The 20062-nt window shown below is 40.4% G+C and overlaps 1 protein-coding gene across 2 annotated transcripts in view; it reads left to right on the top strand.

Annotated features, from left to right (window-relative positions):
- Window positions 1–4123: 4123 nt before the first annotated feature.
- The window catches only part of LOC120446043 (exostosin-1), a 60969-nt gene continuing 45030 nt past the window's right edge, over window positions 4124–20062 (top strand). For both annotated transcript variants that reach the window (XR_005615805.1, XM_039626816.1), the window contains exon 1: window positions 4124–5540. Coding sequence is in view for 1 of the 2 variants with exons in the window: in XM_039626816.1 (XP_039482750.1) it covers window positions 4741–5540 (800 nt within the window). In the remaining variant the exon portion in view is untranslated. The remainder of the gene's footprint in view (window positions 5541–20062) is intronic.

The following is a 20062-nucleotide window of genomic DNA, read 5'->3' as shown; positions in this document are numbered from 1 at the left end:
GCAAAGTCAGAAACAAACATCAGCGAAAAATGTAGTTTTTTTCCTTCTTCTGCCTTTTATTTGCTATACATTTTTCTCGTTGGCTAAATAAATTTAATTATTTTGACACTCAGACACACAGCCGCATATGTTCATGTTTATTTCGGGCTTGCCACGTGGCGTATGCGCTATATTGAAAGCCAAAGCCAACAGTGTTTTTCTTTTCGTTTTCACTTCGAGCTTGTTGCTTTGATTGGCTGCAGCTACTGCTTTCGCCTGTTTGATGTTTGCTAAACTAATTTGGCTGAAGCAGCAGTATAAGTAGCAGAAATAAAGCGAGCAAAAGCTATAGTAGCAGTTAGGAAAGTTTCCTTTCCTCCTGTTTGCATATCAAGTATACGCAACGTTGATTGGATTTGTAAACTGACCAAGGCACTGTCTTTCCACGCCCATTCGCCCAATCGCCCTTTCGCCCAGTTGGGGGAACCAGCTTAATAATCATTTCAGCTTAAAGCTCTGCACATCGCAGGGCAAGATTTATATACACTGAAAACAAAGTGGCCATCACATACAGATGCCTTATGGCTATTATGCAATGGCAGTATTTTGTTTATTAACTTTAAAATACATCTTAGAGATTGTGCGTCTAGTGAGTTTGTAAACGTAACTTCATTGACATGAATTTTGGATTACATTCCTCTTCTTCACTAAACCATAAATTCTTTTTAAAATAATTTTTAAAAGGTTTCGAATGTATTCCACCTTATGGCTTATAAACGAATTTGGTCAAAGCCTAATTTTGTTACTGATGGTTGATACCTTTCTTCCTGTTTAGGTGCGGTGTCAAGCGAAGTTCCAAGCTGTATGCTTGTGTATTTGGGTGAGTAAATCGGGTGGCTGCGCTGGCGTTATCCTTGGCACGTCCTGCGGGCATCGACGTTGGGCCTGTCATGTTCACCTCCGCCATGCAAATCTGACAAGATATGGCAGCTGTTCGCTCTGCGTTCCCGTGTGCTTGTGCATATAGATATTGCATTTTCGGTGCGATGGAGATATTGCTTTTGCGGGTAAGAATGGCTTCACACCTCTGCACCCATAATCTTTCACATTCGAGTCGTAAAATGACTGAACCAGTACATAATATGGCCACTTTATGATGTCAAAGAGTTTATGTGGGAATGCCGATTGGTTTGCCTTGGGGCAAACAGTCTATTTCCGTCTGTTGGCCTTCAGGGTACATTTAAAAAAAGGAAATTTCCATTATTACTCTTTAAAGACATGACCTACTACGTATTTAAGCATATGCCTTACTCGACTTCATTGGTGTTTTCCCTGCCTTGTGCTTCGAATGTTTTATTATATTACACCACTATCCTGAAAGTATGCAATACTAAATTCCATTAAATACATTTTTTAAACAAAGCACCTGACAATCAAAACAAAGGATATAATGTTTAATTTAATTAGGAAAGCTGCAATATTTTTTAACTAGAACCCTGTCACATTTGCTTTAATTAAACTGACTTTTCGAGCCAAAATCCCGATTAAAGAAAGATCTTTTGCCTGTTTGATTTCGACCGCTTTTATAATACAAGCCGCATAATTTTCTCAGAAACATAAGCTTACCGTGTGGCTTTTTCCAACAAGCTCGTTAAAAAATCTGTAATAAAGTTTGGCCGAGAGTGCGGTTGGCATTCTTCAGCGTCTTCAGCATCCATAAACTCGAGGTGGCAACTAAAAGTGACGTCATAAATTTCGGTGGGTACTTGGCGTGGAAGTATATAACCCCCCGTTTTGCCCGGCACTTTGACTTGTGGCTAATGAATTTATGTTAAAGTTGTTGCTGGTGTTTCAGTTACTATTTCGCCCGGTTGCTATTTTCATGACGATGAAGACGATGATGACGATAAAACAAGAGCAGCAGCAACAGCGGAACTTAAACTTTAACTCCAGTCAGTTGATTGTCATGTGGTCGTGAGCTTGATAGCCTGAAAGTGCACTGAAATAAATACTTTCATTATAATTTGAAACATTTTATAAGCATTCGTTATTCGTAGTGTCCAGCAAAATGGAAAATTGTTTCATTAGCATGAGACAGAAACAACGACCGATCTGAATATCCATCATGTTTCCGCATCGAAAGAGGATGAAAGACAGATAGATAGAACGGGGTCCCCAGCTGGCAGACACCTAAAAGTCTCCTTTAGGGAGTCAAATTATGTAGCATGTGCATGATTGATTAACTCTGAAAAGGGGCGTTGTTCGTGATTTAGCCAAAACCGAACAAAAAGATGGAAAAAGAAAGAAAATTGGCATGTGAGCAAACCCAATAATCTCACAAAAGAGTGCATATTAAATGGGAAAAAGGGCAGAGGAAACGGGCAGCTGGAGGACCTGGAGGACTTGGACGGGCTGACACTTAATTAGAGGCACGCCGGAAACGGAAACGAGATGCATGGCCATCAAGTGGGTCGTGTGCACTGCCGGCGGAAGTCGAGCAATTTGCGCAGTCGAAATGGCAAGGTCGAAGGTCGCGTCTGTGACATATGCACATTTTGCGGAAATGTGTGAAAAACTTTGCCCTCCATAGAAAGTGTCCTACTGTTGAATTTGTATTTAACTTTAATTTAGTATTATTGTCACCAAAAATGCACTTCTTCTAAAATATAGAAAATTTTTAATTAAATATTATGTGTTTAGTTTATGCCTTCCAAGTAGTTCAGAAAGTAAAAAGTCTACGTACAGAAGAACGGATATTGAGCATTTTCGGTATTGATTACCTATTCTTTAAACAGATTTAGTGAATTGAGCAATTCATGTTCTGTGTATATAAAGTGCTTTTGTTTTTCTGCTACGTTTTTTAACAAGGACCTCATCAGGGAAATTTTAAAGAAGTTCTCCAGCGCAGGACTCCCAGCTGCCTGGCATAATTCGTTTTTTGGGGAGCTTTCTATCAAAACGGACGCATCATAATTGCGGCCACGACGTCGGAAGTGCACAGGAAGAAGCAGAGCGACAGGGGGCTTGGCCAGGGGGCAATGACAGGGGGAGGGGGAGTGGCATTCCTGTGCATAATTAAAATTCCAGCCTAAACGCGTTTGTAACGGGAAATTGCGCGTGGCCAAAAAAGCGCAAAGCCGGACGCAAGAATGCGGATGCGAAATGTCCACTCCACAAAAACAGTTTGTTTATATCGTTTTTTTTTTAAATTACACGCATAAATTTTTAGATGTGCTCTTCATAAAATCTGCTAAAAACTGATTTTATAGTATGATGTGTTTAATGAATATCCGGCTATTTTTTTTTATTTTCAGTGCACTTGAACAAAAAGAGTTATGTTTTCAAGGTGCATAAAATAACAGCGATATATCAAGAAATATGTAATGCCTTTTTTCACGTCAACGCATAATTGCGGGTGTAATTAGTTTTGCGAATAATTAATAAAGGCATACATGAAATACCTTTGGGTAACATTTGGCAAATCTACAATGCGCAAAACGTGATGTGTGGGTCACCGAAAGTGTAATTAATTTCAAGCCAAACAATTATTATTATGATGCACCAGGGCGGCAAGTTGTTTGCAGCAGTTATTGTAGTGGTAATTGCATTTCGCAAAACATATTACGCCCGGGGGACTACGTTTCCAACCCACTATAATAACTCCCACTCAAAACGCCTCCCGAATTAGAGATTTATCATTGGAGAATAATTTTAAATTTGAATTCAACAGCTGTTGTCGCGGCGTTGCCACATGTTGGCAAAATACAAACAAAAGCGCGCCAAACAGCGCATGTGCGAGTTTTCCAATCAATCTACGAATTCCAGCGAAGTCCTTGGTAGTAAGATAACTTGGCCAGTACACGCCGAGCTATCAAAACGTTAAGACGCGCCTTTTTCAAGCATTTTTTGCAGTTCAGCTGTTATCAAAGGGGGCCTGACGGGAATAAGTTGGGACAAAATGGATAAACATAAGACTAAGTAAAGAAATAATAGAATATACGATTAGTGAACACCCCACACACGTAATAACTGTGAATAAAAACGTAAAATAATAATATTGTTTTTAATTCAAACAATAACGCTCTGCGCCACAGCTGGCAGCCCTGCCACCCGCGCTCTCTGCACGCTCTTTCGGTGCTGCAAAACGCCGCGGTGCCAGTGTTGCTCAAGTCGCGACCGCCGTCTGATTTTTAGCAGCTAAAAATGTTTTGTGTGTGTTTGTTAAATGTTTCTGTTGTTTAAGAGCGCAAAACAAATGTGTAAACTCAATGAAAATGAAGTGAGCAAGTGAGCTTAATGTGTGTGCGCAATGCATTTCCTCGTAAAAAGCGAGGATCGAACCCTTCCGCCCCCCGCCTCATTAAACGCGCCAGGAAATGAGAAATCATAAAAGATTATGAACGAATAAAGCGGAATGTACATGTGTTTGCCGCCGCAATGTGTGTGTAACAAATAACAACAAATTCTGGCTATGTTATCTATTCGTTGAAAAGTCAATCCAGTGGCCAAATAAAACAAAATAACCGAAATCGAAAATGCGCGACAACTAGTGTAAATTCGTGTTGTTGTTGTTGTGGTTGTCGGAACCCCCGCCTCTCTCTCTCTGCCGCACACACACTCACACGCACGCACGCTCTCCCACTCACACACACACACACAGACGCACACATACAGCATCCCCGGAAAATAAATAAAAGTAAATAATAATATAAACCAAAATTATTGCGGATCTAAAGGCTTTGGATACACTAAAACCACAAAATGCAGGCCAAAAAGCGTTATATTTTGGTCTTCGTTTCCTGCGCTTTTTTGGCCTACGCCTATTTCGGTGGATATCGCCTGAAAGTTTCGCCATTGAGACCCCGTAGAGCCCAGCACGAATCGGCCAAGGACGGTGGAGTCCAACCCCACGAGCAGTTGCCCAGCTTCCTGGGCTCCCACGATCAGCAGGAACTCAAACTGCTGCAGAGCAATCAATCGAAGAGTTTGGAGAGCTCCAAACAGCTGGTACCCCGTAAACCTGACTGCCGCATGGAGACCTGTTTCGATTTTACCCGCTGTTATGATCGCTTTTTGGTCTATATCTATCCACCGGAGCCACTCAACTCACTGGGCGCTGCCCCGCCCACCTCGGCCAACTATCAAAAGATACTCACTGCCATTCAGGAATCGAGATACTATACCAGTGATCCCACGGCCGCCTGTCTCTTTGTACTCGGTATCGATACTCTAGATCGGGATTCGCTATCCGAGGATTATGTTCGGAATGTGCCATCCAGACTGGCGAGATTGCCGTATTGGAACAACGGGAGGAACCACATCATCTTCAATCTGTACTCGGGCACTTGGCCGGATTATGCGGAGAACTCTTTGGGTTTCGATGCGGGCGAGGCCATTTTGGCCAAGGCCAGCATGGGAGTGCTCCAACTGCGACATGGATTCGACGTCAGCATCCCGCTCTTCCACAAACAATTCCCGCTGAGGGCCGGCGCCACAGGATCCGTGCAGTCCAACAATTTTCCCGCCAACAAGAAGTATCTGCTGGCCTTCAAGGGAAAGCGGTAAGTGAATGAGCATCTTACTTCTTTTAAGTTTCCAATGGGCTTGGCCAATTGGAACAAACATTTGTTTGTATTTGTATTCATTTTTGAAACTATGAATTTAAAAATGCATATGAAAGCACAAGAACTATTGACTTAGAAAGTTATTCATATATACAAGAACCGCTAGACATTAGTTTATAAACAGGTGTACTTATCTTTTTAGTAACCTTCCCTTTCTATACAAAGTTTTTCGATGCTTAGATTGTTGAAGACCACAACTTCCTGGAATACAAACATTAAAACATAATAGCCCTTGAAGAAAGTTTATATATTCATTAAATGGGTATTGTTTTAAGTGAGAACATAAATTTGAATAAAAAAGTGTGCAGTTCTGTCTATCACTATTGTGAATAACAAAATGTAAATGCATAAATATTTATAAAATTAAATAAATTACAAGCGAATAAGAAAAATATTCCTATGCAAAACAGCTATACAAAAATTAAGACAACGGAAAAATCCAGGAAACAAAACATTTGTAAGTTAATATTAAGAGATTTAATTACTTAAGCTGTATACAAGCTGTTGCAGTATTTAATCAAAACTGGCAGCACTCAGGATATGGTAAATTTTCGAAAATTCATAGTGCCTCCCTGGGCGAAAGAATACACCCGAGTCTTAAATTCCACACCAATCGAAACAACCCCGATTTGAACCCGTCGTCTGGGTTAGTCAGGCGGCAAATTGCAGGTTGCATCTATCGTTGCCAATCCTTTAGGCCGCCCCAAAAAACAGACTGAACAGGCCAGAGGAGCAAATGCGAAAACCCAATCGAAATCCGAAACGTTTCACTATTCAAGTTTCGGGCCCCCTCCATATCTTTTTGCTCCTATTGTGGGGGGCCATTCAAATTGAAAAATTGTCTAGCAACGCGTCATTCGTCATGTCCTTCCATATTCCAAGTTGCTAGCTGCTCCTGGTTTTGGGGCCTTGTGGCCCTTAGTGTCCTGGATCCAGTTTTCTGTTTTTGCTGTTCCTACTCTTTTGTTTGTCGCCGCTTTATTCTTGTTTACTCACTTCTGCCGCCCACAACAGCAAAGGATACAACATGGACTGGGATGTCGCTTCCTTTGACATGAAACTCGATTCATCGGGACACAGGAGCAAAATATCAATTTTACTGAATGTTGCACGGCTCGTGGTTTTGGTTTTCCTATAGGAAGTATCTATCATACTAAACAATGCTCGTGAATTTCATGTGAACTTTTAAACAGTGTGTAATCAATATAAACTATATACATATAGTGTTTAATATTTGCTCACAAAGTTGACAAATTTCTTATCATTATACCTATTTTATTAAAGTGTAAACAAAATATTTTTTCCGTTCGGTATTGGAAGTCCCTGTACACCTGACCTTTGTCGTATACGTGAGTTGTGGACGGTGGGTGGGTGGCTGTTTAAGGTTGAGACGACCCCTCTATATCACCTGATATCCACGTGGCGACATGAGCTCATTGTGCCCTAACTTAAAATTGATTTTCGCCTCCACATAGCTTCGATAGCCGAGAACAACTTCAAATATATCTATGGAAATTCCTCTAGGACAATTGTTCATTAAGTTAAGTGAAGTGCTGCTAAACAGCAATTAACACTACGGCAATTAACGTTATACGAGTATGTTACGAAATGACCGAAGTTTTAGTATTCTTAAACTAAGCTTAAAACACCTTTAAAATAACCAAAGAGTAGTGCTGATTAAGACTTCCAATTGCTTAATATGCGAGAACCGCGTTAGACATCAAAAATCACACAAAAAACTGATATAAATGCCATAAAAAATGATTGAAAACGATGAACGTATACAGAATAATAAAGATTTCTTTGCATATATAATATATATGTATGCACATTGTATTAAAGTAACTTTATCAGTTTGAAGGCGAACAGCAGCACCAGCGAAATCAGCAAACAAAGTCGTATATATACTTTCAAGAAGGGTACGCCAAAGTGATGTTAAAGTTGTTAACAACACACACACACAACTACGCACTTCTTAGATGGGGATGATGAAAAGGGGCAAGTGGGTGGGCAACTGGCGCCACCCCCACTTCACTTTACACATACAATTAAAAGCGAGAGGGACGACACGTACAAGGCCACTTTACAATTATGCGTCCAAACACCAGCAAATGCACTGAAAAAAGGATTTGATACTTGAGATGTTTAGAAATGATGTACTACTATTTAATTGTTGGATATATTAATTCAATTCAATGCATTTGACTTATCTTAAAGCATATTTAATTGTAGCCAACTCGATACACACTTTGTTTATTGTGTATCAATATTGTCGAGCTGAGCAGACGGAAAGAAGCCATACCAAACTGGCCACATATCCCAAGGCCGCCTGCCTACCCACCACCACAAAACCACTCCCACTCTCACTACCACCGCCCACCACCCACATTTACATACTCAGTTGCCTGGACATCCTATTGCGGCTTCGCTTCCCTGGGAAACTGTTGGAAAAGTTTTCTTTTTCCCGTTTAATTGCAGGACGCTCACGCTCGTACTTCGTGTGTGTGTGAATTGTGGGGAAAGTGGGGAAAAATTATAAGTGAAAGGGGCGTGAAAAATAAGCAAAAGAGGGTGTGGCAGACGGGGAAACTGTGCCATCTGGGGTCAGAGTTAATCTGCGGTTGGGAGTCTGCGTTTGACATTCTTCTTTGGGGTTTTGGTTTTTGGTTTTTAATGGCGAGATGTTCTCTGAGATTCGGGGATAAAATCACTACTCAAACAGGTTCCAATGAGATCATCAATAAGGCAAGCTAACTAACTCGGCCATTATCAATCATTGGCCATTATTTAGTTGACTAATCGAAAAAGTCTGCCAAGTTTTTGACAACTGATTCAGCATAGAGATGAAGTTTCGGTGCTCCCAAATCGTTGGAAACTCTTAAGCTATGCGGAGATCATAAAAGATTACTTTTGAACTTTATTCATGATTAAAGAAAGTGTTTTTCGAGGAATTTCAAATGTTAATGAAATACTCTTTTTACATATCTTTCCAAAACCAGAAGTGGGCAACATTCATTTGCCTTACTTAAGGTTTAATGAGCACAAGACGTTGGCACCTCAAATTGGCATGGGAATTTGGAGTCATTTTCTGGGGGAATTCATGGATAACAACATCACGAAAACCAAAGTTTTTCCACCAAACCCGAGAAAAACGGAAATGTGAAAGCTTTTGCCAGGTGCCAACGCCTTCGTTGCGCACGTTCTTGGCTTGGTTTTATTAACCTTTCATATCGCTGTTGATGGTGTGCGAATTTCATATGCTCATATGGTATATGTGGTAAGATATAAGTATGCGTACTACCTGAAGGGGGTTGGTAACATACTCATCTGCTATCTATAATTTGGCTGGGTTTTTGTGACAATTGCTTGCCGCTTAACTGAAACTTGATGGGTCTTTTTATGAGTGACTTTCCGCAATTAGAGGGAAAACTTCACCCTGCCGGCAAGCAATTCACCTTGAGGGGCACGGCAAGTTGTGCTCATAATTTGGTTTCCTTCCAATTAGCGGAGTAACGAGGGCGCTTCCAACTCACTTCGCATTGGGCAATTATTTATTATTACTTTTTCGGCACATTGTTGATTTTGAAAGCCTTTTCGATTGACTCGATGCTAATATCTGCACGATTTTTTTTTTTTTTGCCATATATGCACATATGTAACATCCAGAGCCTCTGACATTTGGAATTCGCTGCACATGTCCATCTATTGCTCTAAGGGATGTTGGCTTCTGGTTTTTGCTGGTTTAGTTGGCTTTGAGTTTCATTCGGTTGGGGATTTGGCCCTGGATGTGGATTTAGATGTCGGTTGGCTGTTGGATGCTGTTGCGCAGCATGCGTAGTTGGTCATGCCAAATTGCAATTGCATTTCACTGGCAAACATTTTTTGTTGCCACTTTTACAGCCAACCCCCCAAAACTCCCACCCATCCCCACTTCACCCCCACCCAATCCGCAAATCGCACAAATCAATTCGTTGTGGCTCGTATTCGGTTCTATTTCATTGCGATTCGATTTACTTTGCCTTTGCTGTGGGTTTAAATTAGCTTTCAACTCGGTGCGAGCTCTAAACTTAATTAATTTTCCACAAATTCGATCTCGTTGCCTCCGGCCTTTGGGAAATTTCCGGTTGTAGCAATATCTAATCAAAATCACGAAACTTGCAAGATGTATCTGAATGTTGTAAGAAAGAAATTCGATAGTCATGTCAAAATAATAACGAAAAGGAATTGCTATTTAATGCCATTGTTTCCGATTCAGTTGCATTCCAATTATGGCTTTCCTATAATTCAATCTGCTCATTTAAAAGATAAATTTTAATTTCGTATTTATCAATCCATTTCCATCACTCAGGATGATTCAATTATAATTTTTCATTAATTATATGGCGCACAATGTTCGGTTAAAATTCCTTAATATGCTTGTTAAGCATAATTATTCTATTTGTTAAATAAATTATTCAACTCAGTGAGGCACTAAGATTAATTTAATTTGAATGCTACCAATGGTATTTAGCTCAACATGACGAACTCTATTTATCTTGAGTTCGATATTAAATATTTGTTAATAGCTGAGAGAAGTTCAGCCATAAAGCACATTGCTGTGTATGTATATGCCTTCCATATTCCGCACAGTCCTTCTCCAATAAATCTATGCCGACGAATTGAATTGATTATGGCCGAGAATTTCAGTTCTCTGGCTCTAAAGATGCCAATAACCAGAAGAGTGGATGTGAGAGTAGATGGGGCGTTTTACCGGGAAACTTTATCGGGCGGAAGAGGCGCCCAGAATTCGCCCAAGTGCTCGCTACTTATGACGTGTAAGCGGCTCAAACAGTTTATGCGATTTTCAGCTTTATTGGCGGCACGTGCCGAAGCGGCCAAAAGAGGGCTGATGGTATCCCCTTCAGAACGTGTGAAATACTATCCGACCGGCACCACCAGCCCACAATCTCGTCTGACCCAACCAATCTCTCTCTCTCTGGCCAACCCTCTGGCCGCTTTTCCTTGAGAAACTCATTATCAATGAACCCAACTCGCCGAGGTTATCGCTCTGGAATTCCGCGTGCATCTCATTTCGGATTTGCGACTGCCGCGAGCCATTTTAAAAAGCAGTTCCTAAATTGTCTCGAAATTTAGCTTTCAGCGGCATTCTCCGCCATCCACTAAGTGACATTAGTTGGCATTTTTCGTCTCCTTTTTTTTTCGATTTTGGAATTTTCTCCACTGACTTATGCAGATTTCTTTTTATACCCGGGCCCAGGGTCAGCCAAGTGTGCGTGTTTGTCTGCCCAATAAATGTCAATAAAACAGTGAAGGCAACTTGATGACTATAACTAAGTTTTATGCTCAATAATTTCGGCTGCCACGTAAAATTAGCTTCATAAAATGATTTGGCGATAAATAGCGAGCAATATCTTTTTATACTCTAAACTCTAAACTCTATATCCGATATATTCGACTCTCAGATATCCAAATACATTTTGTGTTGTGAAAATTGTTCGATTTGGAAGAAGTCATTACAATATAACTCAATTAACATTCCCCGCAAAAGTTGGTTTCCACAAAAATCTTTTGGTTTCAAACTTTGAGCGCTCATTCGAAAAAGAAACAAAAATAGGATTCGGTGCACTCGAATCAAATTATTAGTCCATTTTACTCGATTGAGTTGCTCCCAAAACGTGGATGCAGTGCATCAAAGATCGGGAAACCACTGAAGCCACCAAACAATTTACCCACTCAAACCCACTGCATTCCCACAAATTTCGCCTTTCATTTTGCGAATATAATTCCACATACGGATGGCGCGTCATCAAAGAAATGAGAAACATTTAAATTTAATCTCATTTCGCAATGAGTCATAATGAAGTGGAGTGTGTTTTGGCCCAGGATTGCAGAAACTTTGGCCTAAATATGTGAAGGCCCCCCGGTTGGTCATCTCTCCTCTCCGCCTTTCTTTTCGGTGGCTGCAAAAATGTTTTTAATTATGCCTATGTGTGCGAGAATCTGTGTGTGGTGAGTGAGTGTGTGTGTGTGTGTTGGCCCTTTCACTTGGCTTGACTTGCCTCTCGGGGGTTCTGGGTTTGCGGCTCGGATTGTGCTAAATGTCCATATGGCGCGAAATGGATTTCGTAGGCCAAAACGGCAGAAACATTACCTGAAATGGCACGGAACACTAACATGAGAGCATAAAGATTTTTTGAAGCTCCTCTTTTTTTTTGTTTTAAAGAAATATTAGTTTTGGAACATCAAAAAACCATTTATACATATACTTGTTACTGTTTTTTTAGCACTGAAATATTTTACAAGATTTTAGTTAATTTTGAAAAGAAAGTTATGAGTTATCTCTAGCACTTTTTAGTTAGACCATGCTGTACTCTTTCTTTCTAGTAGATGTGGAAAAGCGCAGTGTCTGTGGCGCAATGTTGAAGTAATATGTCATGTGTGCAGTTTGCAACCAACAACTACGAGTATAACAAATACAAGAACACGCACAGCTCCTGCTGCAGTGCATTTATTTATGTTTGTTTTTGGCCATTATTTCGCAGCACGCCAAAGTTACGGCTTGGAGTTGGCTTTAAAGATTTTACGGGTTTGCCTACTTTGGGGGATCTGTTTTGAATTTATGAGCGAGATATAAACGAAGGCAGGGCTGGTGGTGGCAGTGGTGTTAATGTAATTATGATAAAATGCGTCACCGCAACGAGTTGAATGGGCTTCTCCCACCCTAATTTCAACCACCTCGCGCCATGGTTGTTGAACAAATTTGTTGCCAAAAACACGCAGCAACACTTGAGTACATGCGTCGTGGAAAAACAATAAATTTATAAACATTCTCCATGCCCTTTTGGTTTTGGCCTTCCCCAACGCTCTGCTCAACTCTGCTCTGCTCTGCGTTGCGGAGTTATGCCAACAGTAATGGCACAAAACGTTCTCCGAAGTGGGCCAGAAAGTTTCTATGTATAAACCATGGACGGGGTCCTGACAAATGGGTGTTTTTCAGTGCGGGAGGTGGCTTCGAGGCTCTTTTGGCCTGCGTACGTGCTTGGCGGAGGAGTAGGCAAAGGATTTTCCAAAGGACCAGCTTAAATGGGACGAGAGGTGTTGGCTTTTCCGTATGCCTCACCCTAAAAATTGTACCATACACCATTTGGCTATTTTCAAAATTTTTCGTTTAAAAACAGCGATCGGTATTTGCAAAACAAAAATGTCCTTTTATTTCTTTTGATTTACTTTGTTTTTATTAAAGGTATTCTATTTTTTTGACTTTGCTTTACTATTTAGTTTAAATAAATAAATGTTGAGCTAGTTTTCTTCACGCGTAATTGTTGTACACACTTCTTGTTCTTAAAACTAAAAGTGAACCTTGCATATGTGAGAAATATAACAATGTTGTGGGGAAAATCCGCGAAAACTACAGCTTAGAAATGTCGGTCTAAAGTTCTCTGCAGGATTGAAGACTGTTACTTCGCTTTCATTTTTCCCTTTCTACACTTCAATATTGTTGTTGGTCCCAAGAAGTGTATTAATGTGTGTGTGTGCTTGAAGGGTTTTGATGTGTTCGTGAGTATCTGTGTGTGTGGCGTGCGGTTATTCCCGCTTGCTGAACAATGAAACTTTATTTGCGATATTTCTCCACACTTCCCCTCTGCCCAGCGCCCTTTCTTTCATTTTCGGGCCCTGTTGTTATTGCATTTTCATTGTTTGTTATTTACTTTGGCACTTTTGCTCTGTTACAATTTTTAGTTGAGCAACCGACAGACGACGCTGCTGTTATTTATTGCCCAACAACAATAAGAACATAGGACACACACACACAGAGTGTCGGGGAATCCGCTCACGTTTCAAATAAATTGATTAAATTTCATGACACTTCATCATGCCACAGCAGCCGCAGCCGGCAACAACAATCAAATTTCCACGCTTTTTGAGCGCTTTTTAGGAGCTAGAACATTTGCACAAAAAAGCCTTCTATTGAGGGTTGAATGAGGTCTTTGCACAGCGAAAAAAAGTACGCAAAAGGTTGATTACTTAAAAAAAACCTATATCTACATTGATTTCAGGTCTCTTAAATCTCAGAATACAAATTGTAGGTAGTTTTTTACAATATAATACTGTAAACTTTAGTATTTTAAATAACAATTCGCCTAGGAATATTCCCAAGTGCCCAGCGGCGTGCATGTCGCGTTTTTGTGGCATGATTATTATTATTACATATGCAAGAAGGCGTACAAGCTGCCTTTTTGCCTCAGAGGAGTAAAATTGGAACAAAAAACCGCAGCATACTTCATGGCGCTAATTAACCAACTTCCCTCTGCTGCCGCCCACCACCCACCGCCTCCTGCCGTCATGAATATTTGAAAAGCGTTTTTTAATTGAATTTACACTTATGCCCGTTCTGCATGTTTATACCCGTTACTCGTGCAGTAAAATGGTATACTAGAATCCTTGAAAAGTTTGTAACCGATAGACCATAATGTCTGTACGAACATATTCTGGATCAGGATTTTTTTCCCGAGGTAAGTTAGTCTGCCGATTAATTTGCTTATGAGTAAGTTAGTTTGAGAGTTAGTTTAACACTGTACTGGCGGTTTATTTCTCCATGAGTTATTTTACTGTGTATTAGATTTTACTAGGGGTTAGTTTATCTGGCGCTTAATTTATCGGAGTGTTTGTTAGGTCGTAGGTATTGTTTTTCTAATAGTTCGTATATACTGTATGCGGTAAATTAATTTTATCCGATGTTAGTTTGTTGAGCAACGAGTATCTAATAGTCGAGAGAATAGACTTGAGCGTTCCCTCTTGCTTTATTTTTACTTATTCCCCTAACATTTGTCTTTTGCCTTTTGAAACAACAAACACCATTTGCCTAAAGGAAAATGTATAATCAAAAAAAATTCTGAAACGCAAACATATAATCAAATTAAAAAGCCAGCAACCCACACATACACGTTTATATGTGTGTGCATTTGATTTAATTAAATTTTTTTCCTTCGTTCCCATTTATTTGTTTAGCCACTCTTTGCTGGAGGTTGGCAAATGAACTGCATAAAAGAGAAACCCCAAAAAGAGCTGAACCAAAATAAAAATAAATACTCTTGTCAATAGGGGAAAGCTAAAGAAGTATTTCTAAATAAGTAAAACGAACTTATTTGGGTTATTTGAACCTTTTCCCGGATCTTTGTGGCCAACGTTTGCATTTGAACTTTGAAGTGAAAAACCAGGCATTCATATCCGTTCATTCGTTTGGCGTCTGCTGTTAACGACCGAAATTAATTGTGCGCACGTATTTTGTAGATAAATACACTTCATTTATTCAACTGCATTCAACTACGGATGTAATACATCAAAATATTAAATAAAAGCTGTATTTAATTAAATCTTCAAAATATAGTTTCTAAAAGGATAATAGAGTAAATAAAAAAGTGTATATGACCGTAAGGGAATTTAGCTTAAGTACCTAACTTCGAAGACCATTCAACTTTTGTAATGGCCACTTTCAAATACCAAAATCAGCCCCTTGCATTCACGCTAGTTTCTTTTATCCCACGAAAATCCAAACTCCAAGCCACCAGGCTCTTGGCGGAATCTCATCAAAGTTAGCTTCATTTTGGCACTTGACGTTCACTACTGGACCGCTCGCATTTCTAACATATTTTCAACTTCTATATACCACTGTTAATGTAATTTCATTTCACGCTTTTTCTGCGCTCCATCTTTTCGCGCTGGCCCCATGGAATTTGTGAAGGACTTTTCATGTGGATAATTAAGCAAAATACCAACAAAAAGCGGGCAGCAAATACCATAAAAGGGCAAAAATGGAAAAAAAGCCAGGGAAAAAGAGCTAAAGCGCAAATTGCTTATGTATGCTTTCCCCTTTTTTATTTCTTTCATATTAAATTGCATTTTATTTATTTTTGCCTAATACTCAAACAACTTTATTTGCGGTTGAGCATCGGGCCCTTCTATAATTTATTTACTTGCCCTTTTTGTTTGTGCGCGCTTTCATTTAGATTTTAAGATTGAGATTCTCTAGCTAACTAAGTCAGCTCTCTCTTCTAAGTTCTTTTTGGTACACTTAAGAAAGTGCATCTATTATAGAACATGTGAAATATAGATATAATAGAAGCCATATTCATCGATTGGCTTGTAGTGTCTCACAATACAAAAATGCTTCGATAAGCCCAACAAATTGCAGCTCTTTCGTCGGTTAATTGAAAATCGAACTCTGACTGCCTTCGGTTTAAATCTATCAGGGGGCTAAATGGGGGTTTAGAATCGAGCAAAGCATTCAATAGCGACAGCTGCCACATCCTGCCACATGGCCAGGATATGGAGTTTGGCTCTGCTTGACTGCTAGCTGCTGGCTGCAATCGACAAAATGTGCTTCAATAGTTTTCTAATGGACTTCATCCGCCATTTAATGCACACACTCACACTCGCCGGGCAATTGAGGTCCTAAAAAGGCGAACACGTTGGCAGCTTGCAAAGATTAATGATCAGTGCAGGCGTAGGACATGGCAGGATACGCCCAAAACCCACACTCGCACACACACAGGACGCGATAATATGCGATTTGGAGCCTGGACACCGAGGCGTATCAATAAAAATCCTCCTTCCACACCCCCTCGAACCACTCCAGCCGTCCAGATGCTCCGACTGTGCTATTGACAGAGCCATCGAGCAGCGACAGGAGTATACCCACATCCATATCCCAGTTCCCAGTTCCCAGTTCCTATCCACATCCTCATCCTCACATCGACTAGAGAACCGAATCCGTTCGCAGCAGAGCACTTGCCATGCATGAAGTTATTTAATAAAAATTGAATGGCTCTCCTCTCTGCATCGTAGAGAAAACTTTCTGTTTGTGTTTGGTTATCGATATGAGCAGTCAGCCAATCGGTATTGCAGGACACACTCCTTTTTTCGCACTGGCAGGCTATTAAAATCAATGCAGGGGAATGAGCGGAAAAGGTGAATCCACTCTGCAATGGCTAAATTCGGAGGAAAATATCAAAGACTTGATAAATCGTTTGTGCGCTTTAAGTATAAATTATTTAGGAATTTAAAAAAATGAAACTTTTACTACCAATACAATATATAATATTATTTACAATGTAAGGTTTTCCAATGAAAAAGCTGATGTTAAGTATTGAATATATTAGAGCAGGACTTTGTTTGTTCAGCTCAGATATTATAATTGTTTTTTGCCCCAACTCAAAACCCAAATGCACATGTAATGGTCTTTCCAATGGCTGAGCTCCAACGTGGCTTAAATGCGCCAATTACCTGTCGAACTCCCCGACCAATAGTAATATTGAAAGTTGGCCGTTAGTTCGTGGACTCCACCCTCAATATTTCCACCTGATGGATCCATTTCCGCGAGGGCTAAACTGGCGCTGCTGGCTGTTCTATTTCCACGTGCTACGAATTTAATTCGTGACGTAAAATGTAATATGCATTAAAATTATAATGTGCGCTCAAACGTGCTCAGGTTCTACGCCCGGGATGTAAATCCCAAAAGGCTGGGGCGAATGCACTGATGTAAGTGCTTTATCCACATATTCCTTCTCGGCATTTTAACAGTTTGCGCTAAATCCGCTCAGTGCAGTTTGGCAAATTGTGCCGCGTTATCCACCCGCCAAGTTTTGCGCCTACGCGGAGGGGAAGGATACGAAGGGGTTGTCAGCCAGGACTACACTCACCCACACAAGTGTCTGCCGTAATTGCCGCCGTGCTGTTGATTACACTTCAACGGCCAACACACACACACACACACCCATACGTACGTACCCACCATCCCGCATAAACTTGGCAACACCCACACATCTTCATTCTGGTGGCACTCGCCCGCTGGGCTTTTAACTGCGCTAGTTTCAGCCATAAACTCGAGCTCCACAACCGTGCAACTGCTGAACTCAACTGCAGCTGGAAGCCCGGCCTGGAACTGAAGCTGTAGTTCCACATGATTGCCAGCCGACAAAGTTGTCTTTTACGTTTTACTTTAATGAACTCGAACTCATTAACTGCGTTCGAAAATGTGACTTCTTGGGAGCTCACTTTCATGTGGGCTAAGTCATCTTAACTTGGACAATTCAAAATACAAACGAGGATAGGAAATTAAACAATTTTGAGACATAAGGATTTTGAGTAATACAATTTTCTTGAATAGCAATTGATTAATGAAGTATGATATAAAGTATCTTTCGTAACTCATCCAGAAATTTTCGAACCACATCATCGGGAACACTTTTGTCGCCTCCACCATATGCATATGGATGTGTGCAACTGCTCGTGTCCCTCTTTAGTTCGAGAGCTCTGGTTTGCAAGCTAAACGGGTCCTCTTACATCCCGAGTCCTTTGCAGCCCTTCCTCTTTGCTTTTTCCGCCAGTTTAAGGTTCTTCCTGTGAGCTGTGGCAACAGCTATATTTGAATATTTAATTTTTTAGCGAGCTGGGAACATCTCGCACTTCGGAACCTGACGCTAAACGATGCCAGAGAGCTATCGTTGCTGGCCGTCAACATTTCCAAACATTTGCCGCCCAGCAACCACCCCCTTTATTTCGGGCTGTGTATGCGGGGCCTTTCGGGGAAAGCAAACAGCAATGTTTTCTACGCCAAATGAATCAGCTTGTGCTATATGCGAATGCTGGTTTCGTTGATTGCGAGTTCAATGCTCGCATTGAGGACACAATCAAATTGGCTTCAGTCGAATTGTCCAAATTCATAATTGATATAATTTCGGCACGATTCAGTTTGATGTGAACGGCGCTGACCCACCCACCAACCGCCCATTATTCACCTGTCACGATTTTAATTAAAAGAATTTCGCTTTAATAAATTCAACTTTGACAGCAGTAGGTCGCCAAAAGGTGCCATGCAAATTAATGAATGGGTTGCGAATGCACCCAACTCATGTTTAACCATTTCGCCAGTTAACCGGGCCGCAATTTAAACGTTCGTTCAATATTTAATTGACTTGGTTGGCTGCGCTGTAAAGGAATCCCCGCACAATTCCACTTTGCAAAGAATGGCCTGAAGGACTCTCGCGACTACGAAGTCGACCTGCGTAATCGATTCGCGCTCTGTTTGCAATTGCATCAGTCTCAAATAGACAACAATGGGTTTATAATATTTATAATATTTTATTTAAATCGCTAACTTAACAAAGAAAACACTAAAGTATAGTTAAAAGTATTGAACAGCAAATCTATAAGTTATCCAATAAGAATCGCTATCTTTAACTTTTTATTCTCTATTATTTTACCTTTATTTTCCTATACAACTTCCAGGTGAAATTCCATTAATCGCTTTGACATCTTCCATCAAGTATAAGTATTTTTTATGTTAATGATCATTTTCAATTTTCGTTCATGCATTTTGCCATTGGCTGCGTTTTTCACTGAGAAATTCCATTAATCCATTTGACATTTCGCCGATGAGTTGAAGCGACCCAGTTTGACATCGCCTTCAGTGCAAAAATCTGGAAACTTTTTCTTCCTCCGATTTTCAGTTTCAACGAAATACCCCACAGGACTGCGATGCAGATGGGGCAGTCAAAGGAGCAAAGAGGGGAAAGGATGGCAAATTACGTGCCAAACTGTATGACATTATGCCCACTTCCAGGAGTTCTTGCTAATACGTTGCTGCTAAAATATTTTAAAAATTCTGTTCCTAGTATTGAAAGACAACTACCAAAACGTTGGATATATAAAGATAGGATAAAACATTTAAAAATGGTTAATCATATTTATTTCATTGCTAAAAGACGATTAGCGCGTGAAGGATTCGCATAAGTCTAAACATAAACCTTTATGTGAATACATATATGGTTTCCGAACTTGGCGTTCAGCTTACACCCTCGAATATTCACATAGTTAGATAGAAATCCACTTTGACTCGCAGAAACTTCCGCTCCAGTTGCATTGTTCATTTAAATTCTAATTTGTATTTGGCGCACTCTACAGTGGGACAGCCTTCATGGCGGGATTAGGGGGCGTGGCAAAGGACACGTTTCCTGCCAGTGGACAGGTGTATAGGTCGACATGGACCCTGACTTCGAAGCCACCTTCCAAATATGCAGAAAAGGAAGTCAGCCCAGTCATGTCCCCAATAATGTCCTTGAAAAAAGGCAAATTCTACTCGCAAACTTTCGTTTGCTTTTTTACGTGGGCGTAGGTGAGACTTTGCGGGGGGCGTGGCACCGAACAAACTAACAATTGGTTTTTGTTGGTGGCCCACCTGCTTCTCTGGGCGCCAGGTGAGTTCATCTTGATTCTGATTTTCGCTGGAAAATTAAAGATTCTTATGGATTTTATATTATATTTAAGGTAGAGATACATTTTCATTTGGATGAAAAGTCTTGTGCAAGTATTGAAATCACATAAAGCATTTAATTTCTTGATAAACGAAAGTTTTTCGCAAAGAACGAGTGCTAAATAAGAAAGGAAACTTTTGTTAGCTC

The sequence above is a fragment of the Drosophila santomea genome, chromosome 2R (assembly GCF_016746245.2).
Source record: "Drosophila santomea strain STO CAGO 1482 chromosome 2R, Prin_Dsan_1.1, whole genome shotgun sequence".
NCBI lineage: Eukaryota > Metazoa > Arthropoda > Insecta > Diptera > Drosophilidae > Drosophila > Drosophila santomea.
This window is presented reverse-complemented; position numbering and strand designations above follow the sequence as displayed.